At 45.4% G+C, this 17,710-nt stretch overlaps 1 protein-coding gene across 1 annotated transcript in view; it reads left to right on the top strand.

The window, feature by feature from the left end:
- The window catches only part of LOC146866925 (lysine-specific demethylase 5B-like), a 717,572-nt gene that overhangs the window by 265,311 nt on the left and 434,551 nt on the right, over window positions 1-17,710 (top strand). The window contains exon 5 of the mRNA XM_085618314.1: window positions 17,200-17,555. Within this exon, the coding sequence (XP_085474440.1) occupies window positions 17,200-17,555 (356 nt within the window). The remainder of the gene's footprint in view (window positions 1-17,199; window positions 17,556-17,710) is intronic.

Here is a 17,710-nt window from a genome sequence, read left to right as displayed (position 1 = left end):
CAACGAAACCCAGACAAGACTTGACAGACATCCCTTTATCAGATCCAGACCTGACATTATATGTAGATGGTTCATGTATGAGAACAAGTACAGGAGAGTTAGTGGCCGCTTACGCAGTTACAACAGACACTGAAGTCATTGAAACAAATTGTATTAACACTTTGTTAGCTCAAGCAGCAGAGCTCATCGCTCTGACACAAGCCTGTATTCAAGCCAAAGATAAGAAAGTCAACATATACACAGATTCACGTTATGCATTCGGAGTCGTCCATGACTTCGGCGTACTGTGGCGAGAGAGAGGTTATTTAACTTCTCACGGTGCCCACATCCAACACGGACCCCTCATTCAAGCCCTATTGGACGCGATTCATTTACCTACTGCAATATCGATTATGAAATGCAAAGCCCATACAAAAGTTACCGATATCATTTCTCAGGGTAATGACCTATCTGACAGAACAGCTAAACAGACTGCTCAGAATCAGACTCATACAACTGACACGACAAAGACAATAGTTCCGACACCAACACATTGCATGACAGTTAAGGATCCCGCCCTTGATGTAATTGACATACAGACACATGCTACACCAGAAGAAATAAAGAAATGGACTGAATTAGGAGGGATCCAAACGGATCAAGGATGGATGACGAAGGAAAAATCTATATGGTTTCTTCCCGACTCCATGGTTCAAGTCATCATTAACACAATACATAGTCCAGCGCACCTAGGAGAAAAAGCTATGCTAGACAGCATTCAACACATCTGGTTCAACAAAAATTTACGAGCCGCAGCTAAACAAAAAGTTCGTACCTGTATGATATGTTGTCAGTTTAATCCAGGTAAAAGCATCCCCGTAGAACAGGGTGGATTTCAATCTCCCGATCATGCTTTTGAAGTCCTCCAGATGGATTATATCCAGATGGAACGATGTCGAGGATTCAAATATGTTCTCGTAGTTGTATGTGCTCTTTCCCGTTGGACAGAAGCCTACCCGGTTTCAGATTACACTGCCCCGACTACTGCCAAACAGTTAGTCCGAGAATTCTTCCCACGGTACGGTTTACCACGTGTTGTCTACTCAGATAACGGCCAGCCATTCTCATCCGAACTAATGAAACATGTTTCCCTTTTGTTAGGCTACCAATGGAAATTCCACTGTGTCCGACATCCCGAGGCAGCAGGTCTCGTGGAACACCATAATCAAACTCTGAAAATTAGATTGTCCAAAATATGTAGAGAAAAAGGTGTCGATTGGATAGTAGCCCTACCAGTTAAGCTCTTTTACATGAGAATGGTAGCACATTCTCGAACAGGGCTATCCCCGTACGAGGTGATCTTCGGTAGACCACCAAATATGTGGGGGACGCCTATACCTCGCAAAATCACTGATGTTGACTGTAATATGCTGACAGATTACCTGGCTTCCTTGATGTCTGCACTACAATCTTGTCGTTCACAGGTAGCTGCAGCTTTTCCCGATAATACTGAGGTGAAGCCCCATGACGTGGTTCCGGGCGACCTGGTTCTGGTCCGGAATTTCGATCGGAAGACCCAACTGGAGCCTAGGTGGAGATCGCCAAGGCTTGTTCTACTAACCACCAGGACAGCCGTGAAGGTCGAGGGACGTAAAGGGTGGTTGCACTCGAGTCATATCAAGAAATTTTATGGACTACCATCCAGTGTGAATACTCAACCCTGCATTCCCTCACAGACAGACTCTAAGCTCCCCTTGGTTGAGCAGTCAAAAACGGAACTTTATAAACTAAAATTAAGATCTAGCAAGTCAGACAATTTGATTGTTTAAGTCCTCTCCAAGGTGAATCGGTTGAATTTGTCTCTGACATGTATCCTCTAGACCGGAATAGAGAAAGAAATCAACAGATGCAGCATAAAAAGCATGCGTATTGTAAATCACTTCGTAGTCACTGCACAGTAACCTTATTAATTTTGTTTTTCCTAAGTCTTCTGATCATCATTTCCAGTATACTGTTGCACATGTATTACCCTATTTTTAAGCGTGCTTACAATGTAACTACAGAACACTCTTTTAGCGAATTACCTCCGCATGAGTTGTCCTATAGATTTGCGCTGCGCAACAACACATTCATTAGTATGTTACATCATTCCCACCAGACCAGCAATGCCACAAATTGTTGGATATGTGGCCGACTCCCTCCCTATCAGAACTATAAGGGAGTTTTGCCCCTCTTTCCATATTCGTTCACACACAATGGCTCCTGTGGAGCATGGTTTAGTTTGATTAATTCCCTAGATTCAAATTCTGCAGTTAATCAAGACAACTGGGTATGGGGAAATCTGAACCTAGTTTTGCTTAAAGTCTGCTACCCTAACAAGGAGGGACTTCCCAAAAGAACAGGAACTGATCTAGAAAATGAAGTATATGGATTAGGTAATTTTACACTTAACCTCATGATCCTGAACGTTGAATCTGAAGCTACACCAATCTTGCCCGCCATGTCAGTATTCCCAGTAAAAGGGGAATTATGTGTAAGAAAGAATGGTTCCATACACATGGGCCATAGTAAATGCACCACTGTAATAAAATTCAGTGATCAAGGCAAGTCTACATTTAGAGCTTCCCGTCATTCCTACTTCATATGTGGCCAGACCGCATATATACGTCTACCTCTAGATTGGGATGGTACCTGTTACATAGCATTCCTTCTACCACCTGTTTTCCTAGCCCCTCCTGATTATCACAGAAATACCCATTTAGTACACAATAGACAGCAGAGAGATCTCCCAATTGTCGATTACACTGAAACAGCATGGGAGCAATACACAGATTTCAATAAAGGTTTCTTTCCCTATATAGGTACAGTCACTAATAGTAAGCTTATACGTAGATTAACTAGAACCCTTGAAGCAGTAGTGAACGAGACTACTTCCGCCTTAGGCAATTTAACAGAAGAGCAGTCTGCTATGCGGATTGTTGTGCTTCAAAATCGTCTTGTCCTTGACGTCATCCTGGCCGATAGGGGCGGAGCTTGTAGGGTCATCGGATCAAGTTGCTGCATTTTCATACCAGAAAATTCGCCGTCAGTATATAAAGCCATAACCCGCCTTCATAAGATTATAAGCCAGATACACCAGAGTCCAGGCACCTGGACTTGGTCCGGTTGGTTCTGGGGCGTGTTGTCCGCCTGGGGATGGAGGATCCTATCCTTCCTAGGTATTGGCTTCCTCATACTATTCAGTTGCTGCTTATGTCTACAATGTGGGCCAGCGATTTGCGGCCTGTGTGCCACATCGTGTATCCCACCTCCAAGTTTTCATTCAAAATCCCGGAAGAAGAAAGAAGAACAAATGATGCTATATGAACAGATCGATGGATTGATGAAGATCGATATCACCTGAGGGTCCGTAGGGGACAAGGAGGGAATGAGGAAATATGAATTTTGTGATCAGTTATGTCCCCTATCGTAGACCCCAACGGCTCCATGTGCATGCTACAAGTACATGTATGTTCCCTCCAGTTCCAGCTTTGAAGACGCAAATATATGTGCGTCCACCGTCAACATGTCCTCTTTCAGATCCGCCATGAATGGGTCAGATATTCCATTCCTAAGTATGAAAGGCCACCGACTTTATGTGGTTCACTTTCCACATTTTACAGACTCAGGCGAGTAGGCCCTGAATTCTGCCATCAAGCCTTTTCCTGCCTTCTGCCTCTGAAAGCTCCAGTCCGAGCCTGCATCTGTATCCATGAACTTTGTCCTACTCCCTGCGTGGCTAACGGTGCCTGATCCAGCCTGTTGCCTGCCAAAAACTGTATTTCACCTTCAAGATTATCTGCTCTGCTCCTCATCCGATGCATTCCTGTCTAGTAGTTTAGGTAAACATTCTTCCAGCTACCGTGCTAAGGGCCAGGCCTCACTGTCCTCATGCAAGTAATTCATAGCCCTGTTACCATGGAAGATTCCTGCCCCCTCGCATCTCATGTAGACACTTAGACGCTCGTACACGCACTAACAGTCAGTATAGAATAGATTCCGTCCGAGAGACCTCTCCTTTTGGATAATACAGTTCTTTAAACATAAGATATTAGATATGATTTGGGATTAGGTTGACATGACCCCTCAGACTTCTGTCTCCACATGTAGAGCTAAATGTCAAGTCCCCTTCACCCTCTAGTTGCACGTCAATCACACGTCACGCGGCTGCGCACGCATCTCTGCCAAAACTTTCTGCTGACATTGCAGGATTCTCTTATGGATCCACCCACTTGTGACATCATGTATAATGACGTTTTCTAAGTTACGCCTATATGTCCGCCTTTTTGGTTACGTATGCATATTTTATCTCTCCTATCAACTGTTACGCCTCCTGCATCTGTTTCACTATAATGCATTTCTTATAAAAGTGATTACCTGTCAATAATGTATTGCCCTTCCTTCCTGAACTCTCGTGGTGATGGAATTTGAAGCCTGCAATTCGAATTGTATTTCCTTTGTCAAGGAATAAAGCCTTTAGAACCTCTAATACCACGGATTCTGCCTCTTATATTTACTGAGTTATTCTTACTAGATTTTACCGCATAAAAAATAGTACCGGTAATGAAATATTTACCACATAAATTGGCGCCCGAACAGGGACACTTTCTCATCTCACGCGCCGGCGGTGCGTTGCAGGCCCGGTCTCCTGCCACAGCTGAACGGACAAAAACGCGTACCTGCAGGATTTCCTGTATCTCCCTCCGGCCAAGCGGGGGCGACTGAGGCTGCGATCAACACCCAGACGAGGCGGTGAGAAGTGCGAAGTATCCCGACCAGAGCCTAGCTGAGAGAGCAAGATCCGAGGTATACAGAGGCCCACCAGGTTCCGAAGTTCCGAGTCCAGTCGAGTCCAGTCCGGTCCAGTTTCAGTTCCGTTCCGAGGCCTTCCGTTCCGAGCTACCCGGTGAGTACCATTGCCGGGGAGGCATTTAACGTGCACATAGTCTGTGCCGGTCAAGACGGGTTTGGGTACACGAACTCGGTCTGCACTGTTTCAGCAGTGTATCTGTACTGTTTAGCAGTATATCTAGTATGTCTTGCATATAATTAAGTATTATTTAGTGTTACTATTATGTCAGTAACTAGTTTCCTATTAGTCATCATTATTCGTTAAAATGTTAAATGTTAAATGTTTTAATACGTTCTACATATTGTGGTGTGAATGACTGTTCATTATTGTGTTTATCTGTATTAAGTGTGTTTAAAATTAAGTAACCAGATCTAAAAATGCCGCTCTTTTCGAAATTAAGACAGATCAAAACTAGAAAAGGGGTACTCGAAGAAGCTGTTCCCATTCCACCTAGGGATACTCCAGGATACTTTATGTATCATAAACATGGCCTAGATGCCGTATTATTTCTTGATTTATGGGTGGACTACACCAAGGATTTGCATATTTTATCTCTCCTATCAACTGTTACGCCTCCTGCATCTGTTTCACTATAATGCATTTCTTATAAAAGTGATTACCTGTCAATAATGTATTGCCCTTCCTTCCTGAACTCTCGTGGTGATGGAATTTGAAGCCTGCAATTCGAATTGTATTTCCTTTGTCAAGGAATAAAGCCTTTAGAACCTCTAATACCACGGATTCTGCCTCCTATATTTACTGAGTTATTCTTACTAGATTTTACCGCATAAAAAATAGTACCGGTAATGAAATATTTACCACATTTACACTCACACTTTGACTTTGCAGGCTGCATGTTTTGGTGCAGAACAAAGTGAAGAGTCAACATGGCACACATCCCTGTGTGCCATGCCTACAACCCACTGCCCTGGCATAGATCAGCCACCCCTCTAGCTGGGTGCACTATACCAGAAGTGAGGGTACAGGTGCATGAGCCCTGTACCTCCACAGGGTCTAAGTCCATTCTTCGACATTGTAAGTGCAGTGCTGCCATTAAGAGTATATGGTGCTGGGAGGTTGTTGTGAGAAAGTGGCTCTGTATATACTGTTCCCAAATAGGTACAGTGTGTACAGAGTCCACAGTCCCCAGAGGTTTGGCAGAGGTTAAAGTTAGATATAACCTTACTCTCTAAAGTGGTAGCTTGGTCGAGCAGTAAGGCAGTATCGGAGGACAGTGTAAAGCATTTGTTGTACACACTCAGTCAGCAAATGGTCTCACACACTCAAGAACTGAACTCTAGGCCAATGGTTTATATAAAAAATATATGGTTGTTTTCAATTCAATTCAAATTATCTTTATTCGGATATATTTAAAAACATCCATAAAAGTACATACAAATTACTTCAAACATTCCTATACACAGCCAAATAAGTGCAAATATCAATGTGCAAATAGTGCAAAAATAGTTCTAAATCTAACATGTTCGTTTTGTTCGCATCAGAAGGCTCTAAAAGATGCGTCCGTTAAAATACATAAAAAGTCATCCCATGAACAATAAAACAGGTCTTAAGAAAACAGCATGTCTAAAAGTACATCCAATGTACAAATATGCAATGTGCAAGTGATAAAAACAACCAGATACATTAATAAAAACAAATCTTATAAAACAGCATATCTAATAGTACACCCAATGTGCAAAAATACAATGTGCAAATAATGAACAGGCTGTCAAGCCAGATTCATTGGGGTAAATGAACGACCATTATGCAAAATACAGTATGTTGAGTGAGCAGAATAAAGAACACACCTCAAGTCGTATTCATTGAGGCACAGGAACGGACAGCAATTTGAAGAAAGTGACTAACTCTGTAAATTACATCGTCAGTACTTAGCATCCGTAAAACTCTAAAGGCCTTGTTAAAATCCGTCAGGGCATTGGCTCTAAAATAGGGGATTAGAAAGTGTTTGGTATATTTTGCATAAAAGCCACAAAACAGTGTGAAATGCAGCAGACTTTGCTTTCCACCCTGGTTACATGGGCAAGATAAATTTCCCAAATTATAAGTGTAGCCTAAAGGGAAGCAGAGTAAGTTTACCACGCTCCCATCCCTAAATCTAAACAGCAAACTCCGATTCCATCTGCCCAGTTTCTTGCGCAGATAGCCTTGGGGCATATTAAATGGCCTAGTACATAATACATATAAGGGTATATACCCAAGAATTACTGGCTTTGTAAATTCAATTTTTTCTCTGTTCACTCGATACAGATCAAATAAGGCCCTTTTCACTGTAGTCTTATGTGATGAGTCAATTGTTTCGGGTGCTGAGAAAAGATGCCCCATTTCTACGCTTAGAAGGCTCATCTGTACCGCATTAAGCCAGGGAATGTATTTACCCCGCTCACTTTTTAAGCAATCTAAAATTATGTCACGGGTCAGTGAGGCGGCTGGGTTACTCCAGATTTTTAACCAAAACAAAGCGGGTCTAGATTTTATAAAGTCCTCTATATATGGGAGATTCAGTTCTCTATGGCACACGTATGATGGTGCCGAGATAACTCCCCCCAGGACCTTCCTACAGAATTTATTTTCTTCTATCTGAATGTTGGTGCAACTCGAGTATCCCCACACCTCGGCACCATAGGTTCCTGTAGGGACGCACTGGGTTTTATAGATTTGTAGAAATGGTAGAATGACCTCAGTATGCTTTGGTTGGCGTAAAGTAATTATAGAGTTAATAGCTTTGCCCAGTTTGTTCCTCCCTCTGGCGACATGAGGTTGCCAGGATCCGAAATCGGAAAACAACAAGCCTAGGTAAGGGAAAGTGCTAGTGCTATTTAAAACATTGTTCCCTGAGGTAATATGGCGGATTTTATGTTTCTTTGGCCCACAAGACATTATATAAGATTTTTTAAAATTTGTACATAGGTCAAGGTCGGCCATATAAGAGACAAAGCCTGAAATTAAAGTGCGGAGTGCATTAGGTGTACGGCCTAATAGTACCGCATCGTCGGCATAAAGCAGTACAGGGAGGGGATTGCCATTGACAAGCGGGACATCAGTAGTTAATTTATCCAAAGATGTGCTTAATTCATTTATATATAAGATAAAAAGCAGGGGAGCCAAGACACAACCTTGTCTTACACCCCTGCCAATTAAAATCTCGCCCGAAACCTCACCATTGTTATTAATACGAATGGTTGTTTTATTTTAGAACCAACAATAGGTATCAAAATATACTTTCTCAGAATGAGATGCTTTAGTTAAATACTTTGCAATAGGCAATTGACTTTAGCAGATAATAGTTAGATTTGTTGCAATAGGCAACACAATTTCAAACGCAATAATACATTGAGCTCAATGTGAATTTTAAGTTATTTCCAAGTGATTACTTTCAGGATTACTTTTCTAACTCCAGGACTGTATCCTAGATTCAGTCCTGGGACAGTTCTTGGAAACAAGTGAGTAAATTTGTTTTAGTTACTGTTGTTATTTTTAAGCAATATTTTGCTATTTTAAAAGTTGAGACTTAGAAACTTTTGCTAATCAAATTACCAATGTTATCCTATGGAAGGAAATTCACTTAGCAGGTAAGTGGGGTTATGGTTACTTTTTCTAGGTCAGTGTTGGATCCTAGATCCAGCACTAGTGTAACACCTGTAAGCAGTTGAGAAACTACGTTTAAGTTACACAGGCGATTTTTAAGGACTATTTATAAGTTTGCAAAATCGACACTTAAAAGAAATTTCATAGAAAAACAGTCAATGGTTCCCTATGGAAGAAAATTCAAGTTACGGGTAAAGTATGTTCTTGTTACTTTTGTAATCCAGGGCTGGGCTCCTAGGCTCAGTACTGGGACCTCTATATAAAACAGGTAAGTAATTACGTTTTCACATTTGGTACGATTTTTAAAGAATATTTGTAATTTGCAAAAATCGACACAGAAGAAATTTCACAGAAAAACAGTCAATGGTTTCCTATGGGAGAAAATTGAGTCAGTGGTAAGTACGGTCGTGAGTACTTTTCAGGGTCAGTGCTGGGCACCAGGATCCAGCACTGTGATCTCTCCTAATAGCAGGTGAGTATTTCCGTTTCCGGTTGATTTTAGGTGAATATTTTAAGTTTTAGAAACTCCACACTTAAAAGAAATTTCAGAAGAAACCAGTCAATGTTACCCTATGGAAAAAAAGTGAGTTATCGGCTTTTGGGTAAGTACTCGACTGGCAGAGTTAAGGTTCTGGGTACAGACTCGGGGGTCTCCAAGGGTCAGGTTGGTACAGTTGTTAGACCCTCAGCGGCACTGGGGCGGCCGGTTGCAGAGTGAGTTAGGCCCAATGGTATCCTATGGGAGGCAGGGGGGCCTTGGTTGGTGGCTGCTGACTAGCAGGCCAGGCGGCTGTGGGAGCTGGGCTCCTGGTCACTTGCTCAGGGCAAAAGGGGAAGTAGGTAGGAGTAGAAGTTGCACTGCCAGGGCCACTCGGGCGGCTGGGTGCGGGGTGCTTTTGAGCCTTCGGGCGCTCAATGGCTTTCAATGGGAAAGCTCAAGGACGAACAGAGACTGCAAGCTTGGGGACGAAGATTCTTCGGGTGCCAACACCACTTCGAGAGGGAAGTTGGGTAGTTGGAGGATAGGTAGGTACCCAGAGTCGGGCACAGGGGGCCGCAGGGTGCCGGGTGCAGGGGGTTCCTTTTGATGTTGGGAAATCTTACCCTCTGTTGATCGCGGTTGGGGGGGGTCCCTGGTTCTGAGGCAGCAGGAGTCATCGGGAGCGTCGAGGTGGGTCCTTGGGTGTCGGATTCGGGGTCACAGTCGCCGGGGGGACGTCCTCAGGGTCTTTGTCCAGTCCGGCATAGGCCAGGCTTGGCGGGTGCAGAGTGCGCAGGAGTCGCGGTTCCTGGCTAGTGCCAGGGGTCTGTTACTTGCTTTGAGCAGAACCACTGCTCGTGGGAGTCCCAGTCTTTTACAGTCACAAGGCAGTCAGGTCCTCTGGTTTTTTTGAGGTTGCTGACCACTGGAGATGCTGCGGCTTAGCAGGAGCAGGTTCGAGGGTCGACAGGCCTGTGGGGCTGGGGCCAAATCAGTTGGTGCCTTCCTCTTGTTAGCAGCTGCACGGCTGGTCTTTTTGTTTCTTGTTCTTCTTGCTTGTTTCGGAATCGGGATCTGAGGAAGGAAGGTTCAGGGTGCCCCTAAATACTAAATTTAGGGGTGTTACAGGTAGGTAAAGGGCAGGGACCAATGGGTCCCTGTGAGACAGTGGCTCTGTATACACTGTTCCCAAATAGGTACAGTGTGTACAGAGTCCACAGTCCCCAGAGGTTTGGCAGAGGCTAAAGTTAGATATAACCTTACTCTCTAAAGTGGTAGCTTGGTCGAGCAGTAAGGCATTATCAGAGGACAGTGTAAAGCATTTGTTGCACACACTCAGGAAATAGTCTCACGCACTCAAGAACTGAACTTTAGGCCAATGGTTTGTATAAAAAATATATGGTTATTTTGTTTTAGAACCAACAATAGGTATTAAGATATACTTTCTCAGAATGAGATGCTACAGGTAAATACTTTTGCAATATGCAATTGACTTTTGTAAATACTGGTTACAGGTTTTTGCAATAGGCAACACAATTTCAAACGCAATAATGCATTGAGCTCAATGGAAGTTTTAAGTTATTTGCAATAGATTACTTTCAGTATCACTTTTGTAACTCCAGGACTGGATCCTAGATTCAGTCCTGAGACAGTTCTTAGAACAAGTGATAAAATTCGTCTTAGTTACTGTTGTGGTTTTTAGGCAATATTTTGCTATTTTAAAAGTTGACACTTCGAAGAAATTTCATAGAAAAATAGTCCATGATTCTATGGGAGAAAATTCAAGTTGCAGGTTAAGTATGTTCTCCTTACTTTTGTAATCCAGTACTGTGACCTCTATCTAAAACAGGTAAGTAATTACGTTTACACAGTTGGTACGATTTGTAAAGAATATTTGTAGTTTGCAAAAATTGACACTTAGAAGAAATTTCACAGAAAAACAGTCAATGATTTCCTACGGAAGAAAATTGGGTTAATTGTAAGTATGGTTGTGAATATTTTTCAGGGTCAGTACTGGGCACCAAGATCCAGCACTGGGATCTCTCCTAATAGCAGGTGAGTATTTTCGTTTTCATTACTCGGTTGATTTAAGGTGAATATTTTAAGTTTTAGAAACTCCACACTTAGAAGAAATTTCTGAAGAAACCAGTCAATGTTACCCTATGAAGGAAAATTGGGTTAAAGTCTTTTGGGTAAGTACTCGACTGGCAGAGTTAAGGTTCTGGGCACAGACTCAGTAGTCTCCCAGGGTCAGGTAGGTACAGTTGTTACACCCTCAGTGGCACAGGGGCTGCCGGGTGCAGAGTGAGTTAGGCCCAATGTTATCCTATGGGAGGCAGGGGGGGCCTTGGTTGGTGGTTGCTGACTTGTAGGCCACGCAGCTGGGGGAGCTGGGCTCCTGGTCACTTGCTCAGGGCAAATGGGGAAGTAGATAGGTGTAGAGGTTACACTGCCAGGGCCACTCAGGCGGCTGGGTGCAGGGTGCTTTTGAGCCTTTGGGCACTCAATGGATTTCAATGGGAAAGCTCCTGGTTGAACAAAGGCTGCAAGCTTGGGGACGAAGTTTCTTCAGGTGCCACCACCACTTCGAGAGGTAAGTTGGGAAGCTGTAGGTTAGGTAGGCACCCAGGGCTGGGCACAAGGGGCCGCAGGGCGCCGGGTGCAGGGGTGCCTTTTGGTGTCGGGAAATCTTACTCTCTGTTGATCGCGGTTGGCGGAGTCCCTGGTTCTGAGGCTGCACTCGTCGTCAGGAACGTCGAGGTGAATCCTTGTGTGCCGGATTCGGGGTCACAGTCACCGGGGGGACATCCTCGGGGGCTTTGTTCACTCCGGCACAGGCCAGGCTTGGCGGGTGCAGAGTGTGCAGGGTTCGCGGTTCCCGGGCTGATGCCAGGGGTTAGGAGCTGGTTTTGACCAGAGCCTCTGCTCATGGGAGTCCTAGGTGCTTGGAGCCAAAAGGTAGCCAGGTCCTCCGGGATTTGTGAGGTTGCTGGCCACAAGAGGTGCCGGGAGGTAGCAGGAGCAGGTTCGAGGGTCGACAGGCCGGTAGTGCTGGGGCCAAAGCAGTTGGTGTCTTCCTCTTCTTAGCAGCTGCACGGCATGTCTTCTTTCTTCTTGCTCTTCTTAGTTTTTCGTAATCTGGAATCTGAGGAAGGAAGGTTCAGGGTGCCCCTAAATACTAGATTTAGGGGCGTTACATGTAGGTAAAGGGCAGGGACCAATGGGTCCCTGCCCTGGGGTGGGTACACCCCCTATCCTGCCACTCTCCTGTGGGAGGGGGGCAGTAGCCTAGTCCTGATTGGGCAGGGCCTCCCATCTTTAAGATGGCGAGTGCCCGGAGATGTGCTTCACCTCGCCTCCCCCACCCGAGGGGTGAGGTTGGCAGGCTGGCACATCCCCTGTCCTTATTTGGGGTTTCCGGCCAGTCTTCCCGCCAGAGTGGGGGTGAAAACCGGTGGGGGCCAGTTTGCTGGGTACAGCAAGTGGCCTGGGGAAGCTCACAGAGGCGGCATGCCTTTGAAGCTTCCCCCTGTCCATCCTGGGGGATTAGACCTAGCACCTCGCCCAGGATGTGCATTGTTGCAGGCCAAGGAGAGCGGGGGCTCTCCTACCCAGGGGTCCAGCAACCTATCTGCTGTGTGGCAGCCTAGGCAGCCTCCCAGACCAGACGTGGATTGTAGGTTAGGTTTCAGGGGCATCTCTAAGATGCCCTCTGTGGTGTTTTGTGCATTAAATCCCACACTGGCATCAGTGCGGGTTTAATGTGCTGAGAGGTTTGATACCAAACTTCTCAGTCTTCAGTGTTGCCATTATGGTGCTGGGGAGTTCGTGTTTGACGAGCTCTCAGCACCATGTACTCTTAAATGGCAGCACTGCACTTACAGTGCCCAGGAATGGACCTGGGTACTGTAGAGGCACAGGGCTCATGCTCCTGTGCCCACACCACTGGCATAGGGCACCCAGCTAGAGGGGTGGCGGATGTATGCCAGAGCAGCGTAGGTGGTGGGCATGGCACACAGGAATGTGTGCCATGTCGAATTTGTGTCTCGTCTTGTACCCAGACACTCAGCCTGCAGGGGGGTGGGGGGGGGGTGTGTGTGTGTGTGTGGGTGTGTGTGGGTGTGTGTGTGTGTGTGTGTGTATGTATGTATGTGTATATATATATATATATATATATATATATATATATATATATATATATATACACAGGGTCTCTAAGGGTGGCACAATGAGTGCTGCAGCCCTTAGAGGCCTTCCCTGGTCACAAGATCCTGGGTACCTAGGGTACCCTTTACCAGGGGCTGACACGTGGTGAGGGTTTGCCAATTTGGGTTTGAGGTTTTTAGGGAAGGAACATAGGCCCTGGGCACCTGATTGGCAGGAGTCCAGGGCACACTCAGTCAAAGTACATTCAGCAAAACGTGGGGGCATACCATGCAAGAAAGATGGCCCTTTCTCACAGTCCCTTCCCTGGGTTGGGTACACCCCCTATCCTGCCACTCTCCTGTGGGAGGGGTGCAGTAGCCTAGTCCTGATTGGGCAGGGCTCCCCATCTTCAAGATGGTGAGAGCCCGGAGATATGCTTCACCTCGCCTCCCCCACCTGAGGCGTGGGGTTGACAGAGGCTGGCACACCCCCTTTCCAACCTTGGGGTTTCCCACCAGTCTTCCCGCCACGGTGGGGGTCGGAACCGGTGGGGGCCAGTTGCGGAGTACAGCAAGTGGCCTGGAGAAGCTCACAAAGGCGGCATGCCTTTGAAGCTTCCCCTGCCCATCCTGGGGGAGGAGACCTCGCCCATGAGGTGCATTGTTGTAGGCCCAGGAGAGCGGATGGCTCTCTACCCTGGGGTCCAGCAACATGTCTGCTGAGTGGCAGCCTAGGCAGCCTCTCAGAAAGGAGGTGGATTGTAGGTTAGGTTCAGGGGCAACTCTGCCCCCTGAACCTAACTGTTGTGCATCTTACATTAAATCCCACACTGGCATCAGTGGGGGTTTAATGTGCTGAGAAGTTTGATACCAAACTTCTCAGTCTTCAGTGTAGACATCATGGTGCTGTGGAGTTCGTGTTGACGACCTCCCAGCACCATATACTCTTAAATGGCAGCACTGCACTTACAGTGCCCAGGAATGGACCTGGGTACTGTAGGGGTACAGGGCGTGTGCACCTGTTCCCACACCACTGGCATAGGGCACCCAGTTAGAGGGGTGACTGAGGTATGCCAGGGCAGTGTGTGTTGTGAGCATGGCACACAGGGATGTGTGCCATGTCGACTCTCTGTTTTGTTCTGCACCAAGACACTCAGCCTGCAAAGGCAGTGTGTGTGTGTGTGTCAGGGTACAGGGCCTCTAAGGGTGGCACAATAAGTGCTGCAGCCCTTAGGGGCCTTCTCTGGTCACAAGGCCCTGGGTAGCATTTTCCAGGGGCTGACATGTGGCCAGAGACCCTATTGGGTTTAGGCTTCATGCAGTTTTAGGGAAGGAACATAGGCCCTGGGTACCTGATTGGCAGGAGCCCAGGGCACACTCAGTCAAAGTACATCAGCAATTCAGCAAACAGTGGGGGCATACCATGCAAGAAAGATGGCACTTTCCCACACAATGAAGAAGTAGAGGGAGGATATGAGGATAACTACCAACCTCCCCCAGTTCATAGGGAGAGAAGGGCCCCAGTGGCCCTGACTCCAAAAATAAACCCCTCAGCACCTAGAGCCCACAGAGGTGGATCAGGTGCTGCTGAGGACTTTGAGGACAGCCTCAATGAGGACAACCTTTTAGCAAGGTTGACTAAAAGAGTGGATCTAGAGACCAGACTCCTGGCTCTAGAGAAAGAGAGAGCCGAGATGGGCTTAGCTCCCATCAATGATGGCAGCAATTTACTAAATAAGGATGAAGAGCAATCTTATGATAGTAAAATCCCCAAAGAGATTGTCCCTAAATATGAAGAGAGTGATGATATCACAAAATGGTTCACAGCTTTTGAGAGGACCTGTGAAATGAGAAAAGTGAAGAAGTCACACTGGGGGGGGGGGGGGCACTCCTTTGAGAACTGTTTTCTAGTAACAGCAGTGACAGTCTCCTGACCCTTACAGGGGCAGTTGCTGGGTCTTATGACCTCATGAAGAGAACGCTGATTGAGGGCTTTGGACTCACAACTGAGGAATACAGAACTAGATTCAGAGGGACCCACAAACCCCAAAACCAATCCTGGATTGACTTTGTTGACTACTCAGTTAAAAGACTAGGTGGTTAGTTAACTGGACATAATGTGCATGATTTCAATGGACTTTACAATTTGTTTATGAAAGAACAAATTTTAAGTAATTGTACTAAGCAAAAGTTACATAAGCTTTTGGTAGACCTAGGTCTAATTTCTCCCCAAGAATTGCGAAAGAAGGCAGACCACTAGGCCAAGACAAGGGTGCCAAAAACAGCCACTGGGGGTGACCAAAAGAAAGGGGTTACAAAACCTCCCCAGGGGAAAGGTGGTGAGAATCCCCCAGATACAAATCCTGAGTCTTCAAAAGGGCCCCAAAAATCTGTACAGGGGAGTGGGACCTAAATCTCTTCCAAGTCCAACAATAGGTACAGGGGAAAGAACTTTGATCCCTTAAAGACCTGGTGTTGTAACAACTGTAAGAAGTTAGGACACTTAACTGGAGATGCTACTTGTCCTAACAAGACACCCCCTACTCCACCTACAGCTACTGCTGGGGTCGCCATTCTCCAGATGGGATCAGCAGTGTGCCTCGATCAAATCTGTTTGCACACTGAAGCAGTTCTAGTCACAGAGGGGGAAGTTGAGTGTGACACTTTAGCTGTATGGCCACCCAACTTAAAGAATGATTTGCGATGCCCTTGGATCAATGGGAATAGAATAGAAGCACTGGGGGATACAGGTGCCAGTGTCACTATGGTGAGAGATATACTGGTTTCCCCAGAGCAATACCTGAATGGGAAACTTAGCTAGTCACCAATGCTGACAGTGTTATTGCTAACCATGCCATGGCTATGGTGACATTAGACTGGAGGCTGGTTACTGGCCCGAAACAGGTAGTGGTCTCTCCAAAGCTTCTAGCTGCATGTCTGCTTGGTAATGACCTGGAAACCTCAGCATGGGCTGAGGTAGAACTTAAAACCCATGCAGCAGTGCTGGACATCACTGAGATTGTGTGTCAAGACTAGAGAGCACAGAGCCGCAAGCAGGGTGAAAAAAGTGTTGGACCCTGAAAGTATGGCCCAACCTTCCAAGAGGAAAGGTAAGAAGACCTGTCCTCTATGATCAGTCACAATTGATCCTTTTCTGCAGGTCCAGAATGGCTCTACATAAATGGACGTCATAGCTCATAAATATTGTGCATACAGCACATCACTTGCCTGGAGAGGGAAATTCTTGCAGACACACTAATCAAACAGACCTGCCTCGCGAGCGTTAGTTAAAGCAAACATTACTTACAGGTGTCTTCAGTCCATCAGGTGCCCATTATTCCACCATCCAGTGGCTGTGTTTGGAGTTGTTCGCTATTCTCATTTTCTTTTCTTTTGAGTGTCAACCAGTGGTGTGCAGAGCCAGCCCCCTAACATGTCGAAGGTAAGCCCAAAATTTCCCCCAATGCATAAATGCCAACTTCAGATTTGTTTTTCCACATTTGCTTTCAGGAGCAAGGTTCAGAGCTCAACATTTTTTATTTCAAAATGCTGTTTTATGTTCCAGGATCGCACTCTGGCACGCCTATTCACAGGTCAATAAAAATGTTCTATTTTGAAACTTAAAATTGCAAGTGACATTTATACTATGGCTTATTTTGCTGTTGTATATAAACATTGCTGCAGACATAATCTACTGCACCCTACAGATCTGCAGCATATCACTCTTTTGTTGATTGAATGTGATTCTCCTGGGATATGAAAATCGTCTATATTTTATAGACTTGAAGTAATCACATCTCCCATAATGCAAGTTTGTATGATATCCAGTGCCATTGGCCTTGTGGTGCTGGTGACTCCCAGGGTTCTCAAAAAAAGTTAATTGTTCAAGGTCCTAGTATCAAGGAAAACTGTAAAGCCTTTGACTGATTAATTTCTACACTGAAACTTAATTTTTGCAGAAAAGAAACCTTTTGTTTTAAAAGATAAAAAAATATAAGATTCATAATCAGTCCATTATTTCCTTTGTAGTATTTCTTTTCTTGATCCTATGAATGTACACCGTATCTGCACTTACTAAATTAATTTCTTGATTTTAGGAACATCTGACCAGAGTTGAAGATTTCCTACAACAGAGCCAAAGACTCCTCTCTGGGGAGAAGCCCAATGTCTCTGAGCTACAAGAACTACTGGATGTCAGCTTTGAGTTTGATATAGAACTTCCGCAGATCGGGGAGTTGCGCGAGAGGCTCGAGCAGGTTCGATGGTTACAAAATGTAAATCAGGCATGCAGCAATTCGAACACCCTGACCTTGGATGATATGAGACGACTCATAGACTTAGGAGTTGGTTTGGCTCCTCATGTTACAGTGGAGAAAGCAATGGCGAGGTTGCAAGAACTGCTGACAGTATCTGAACACTGGGATGATAAGGCCCGAAGCCTCATCAAGGCCAGGTAAACAATTCTGACTGCTGTCAGTGTCAATATATATAGTACCCAATGCTCTCAAATGTTGAATGTGACTGTGCTAATAGTGGGAGAAATATTGTATCACCCCATATGCTGACCTTGTCTGCATCGCCATGGTCTCTCGTGCTCAAAATGAATTT

Source organism: Triturus cristatus, chromosome 1_2 (assembly GCF_964204655.1).
Source record: "Triturus cristatus chromosome 1_2, aTriCri1.1, whole genome shotgun sequence".
NCBI classification, from domain to species: Eukaryota; Metazoa; Chordata; class Amphibia; order Caudata; family Salamandridae; genus Triturus; species Triturus cristatus.
The sequence above is the reverse complement of the archived record's forward strand: the minus strand, read 5'-3'. Positions and strand labels throughout refer to the sequence as shown.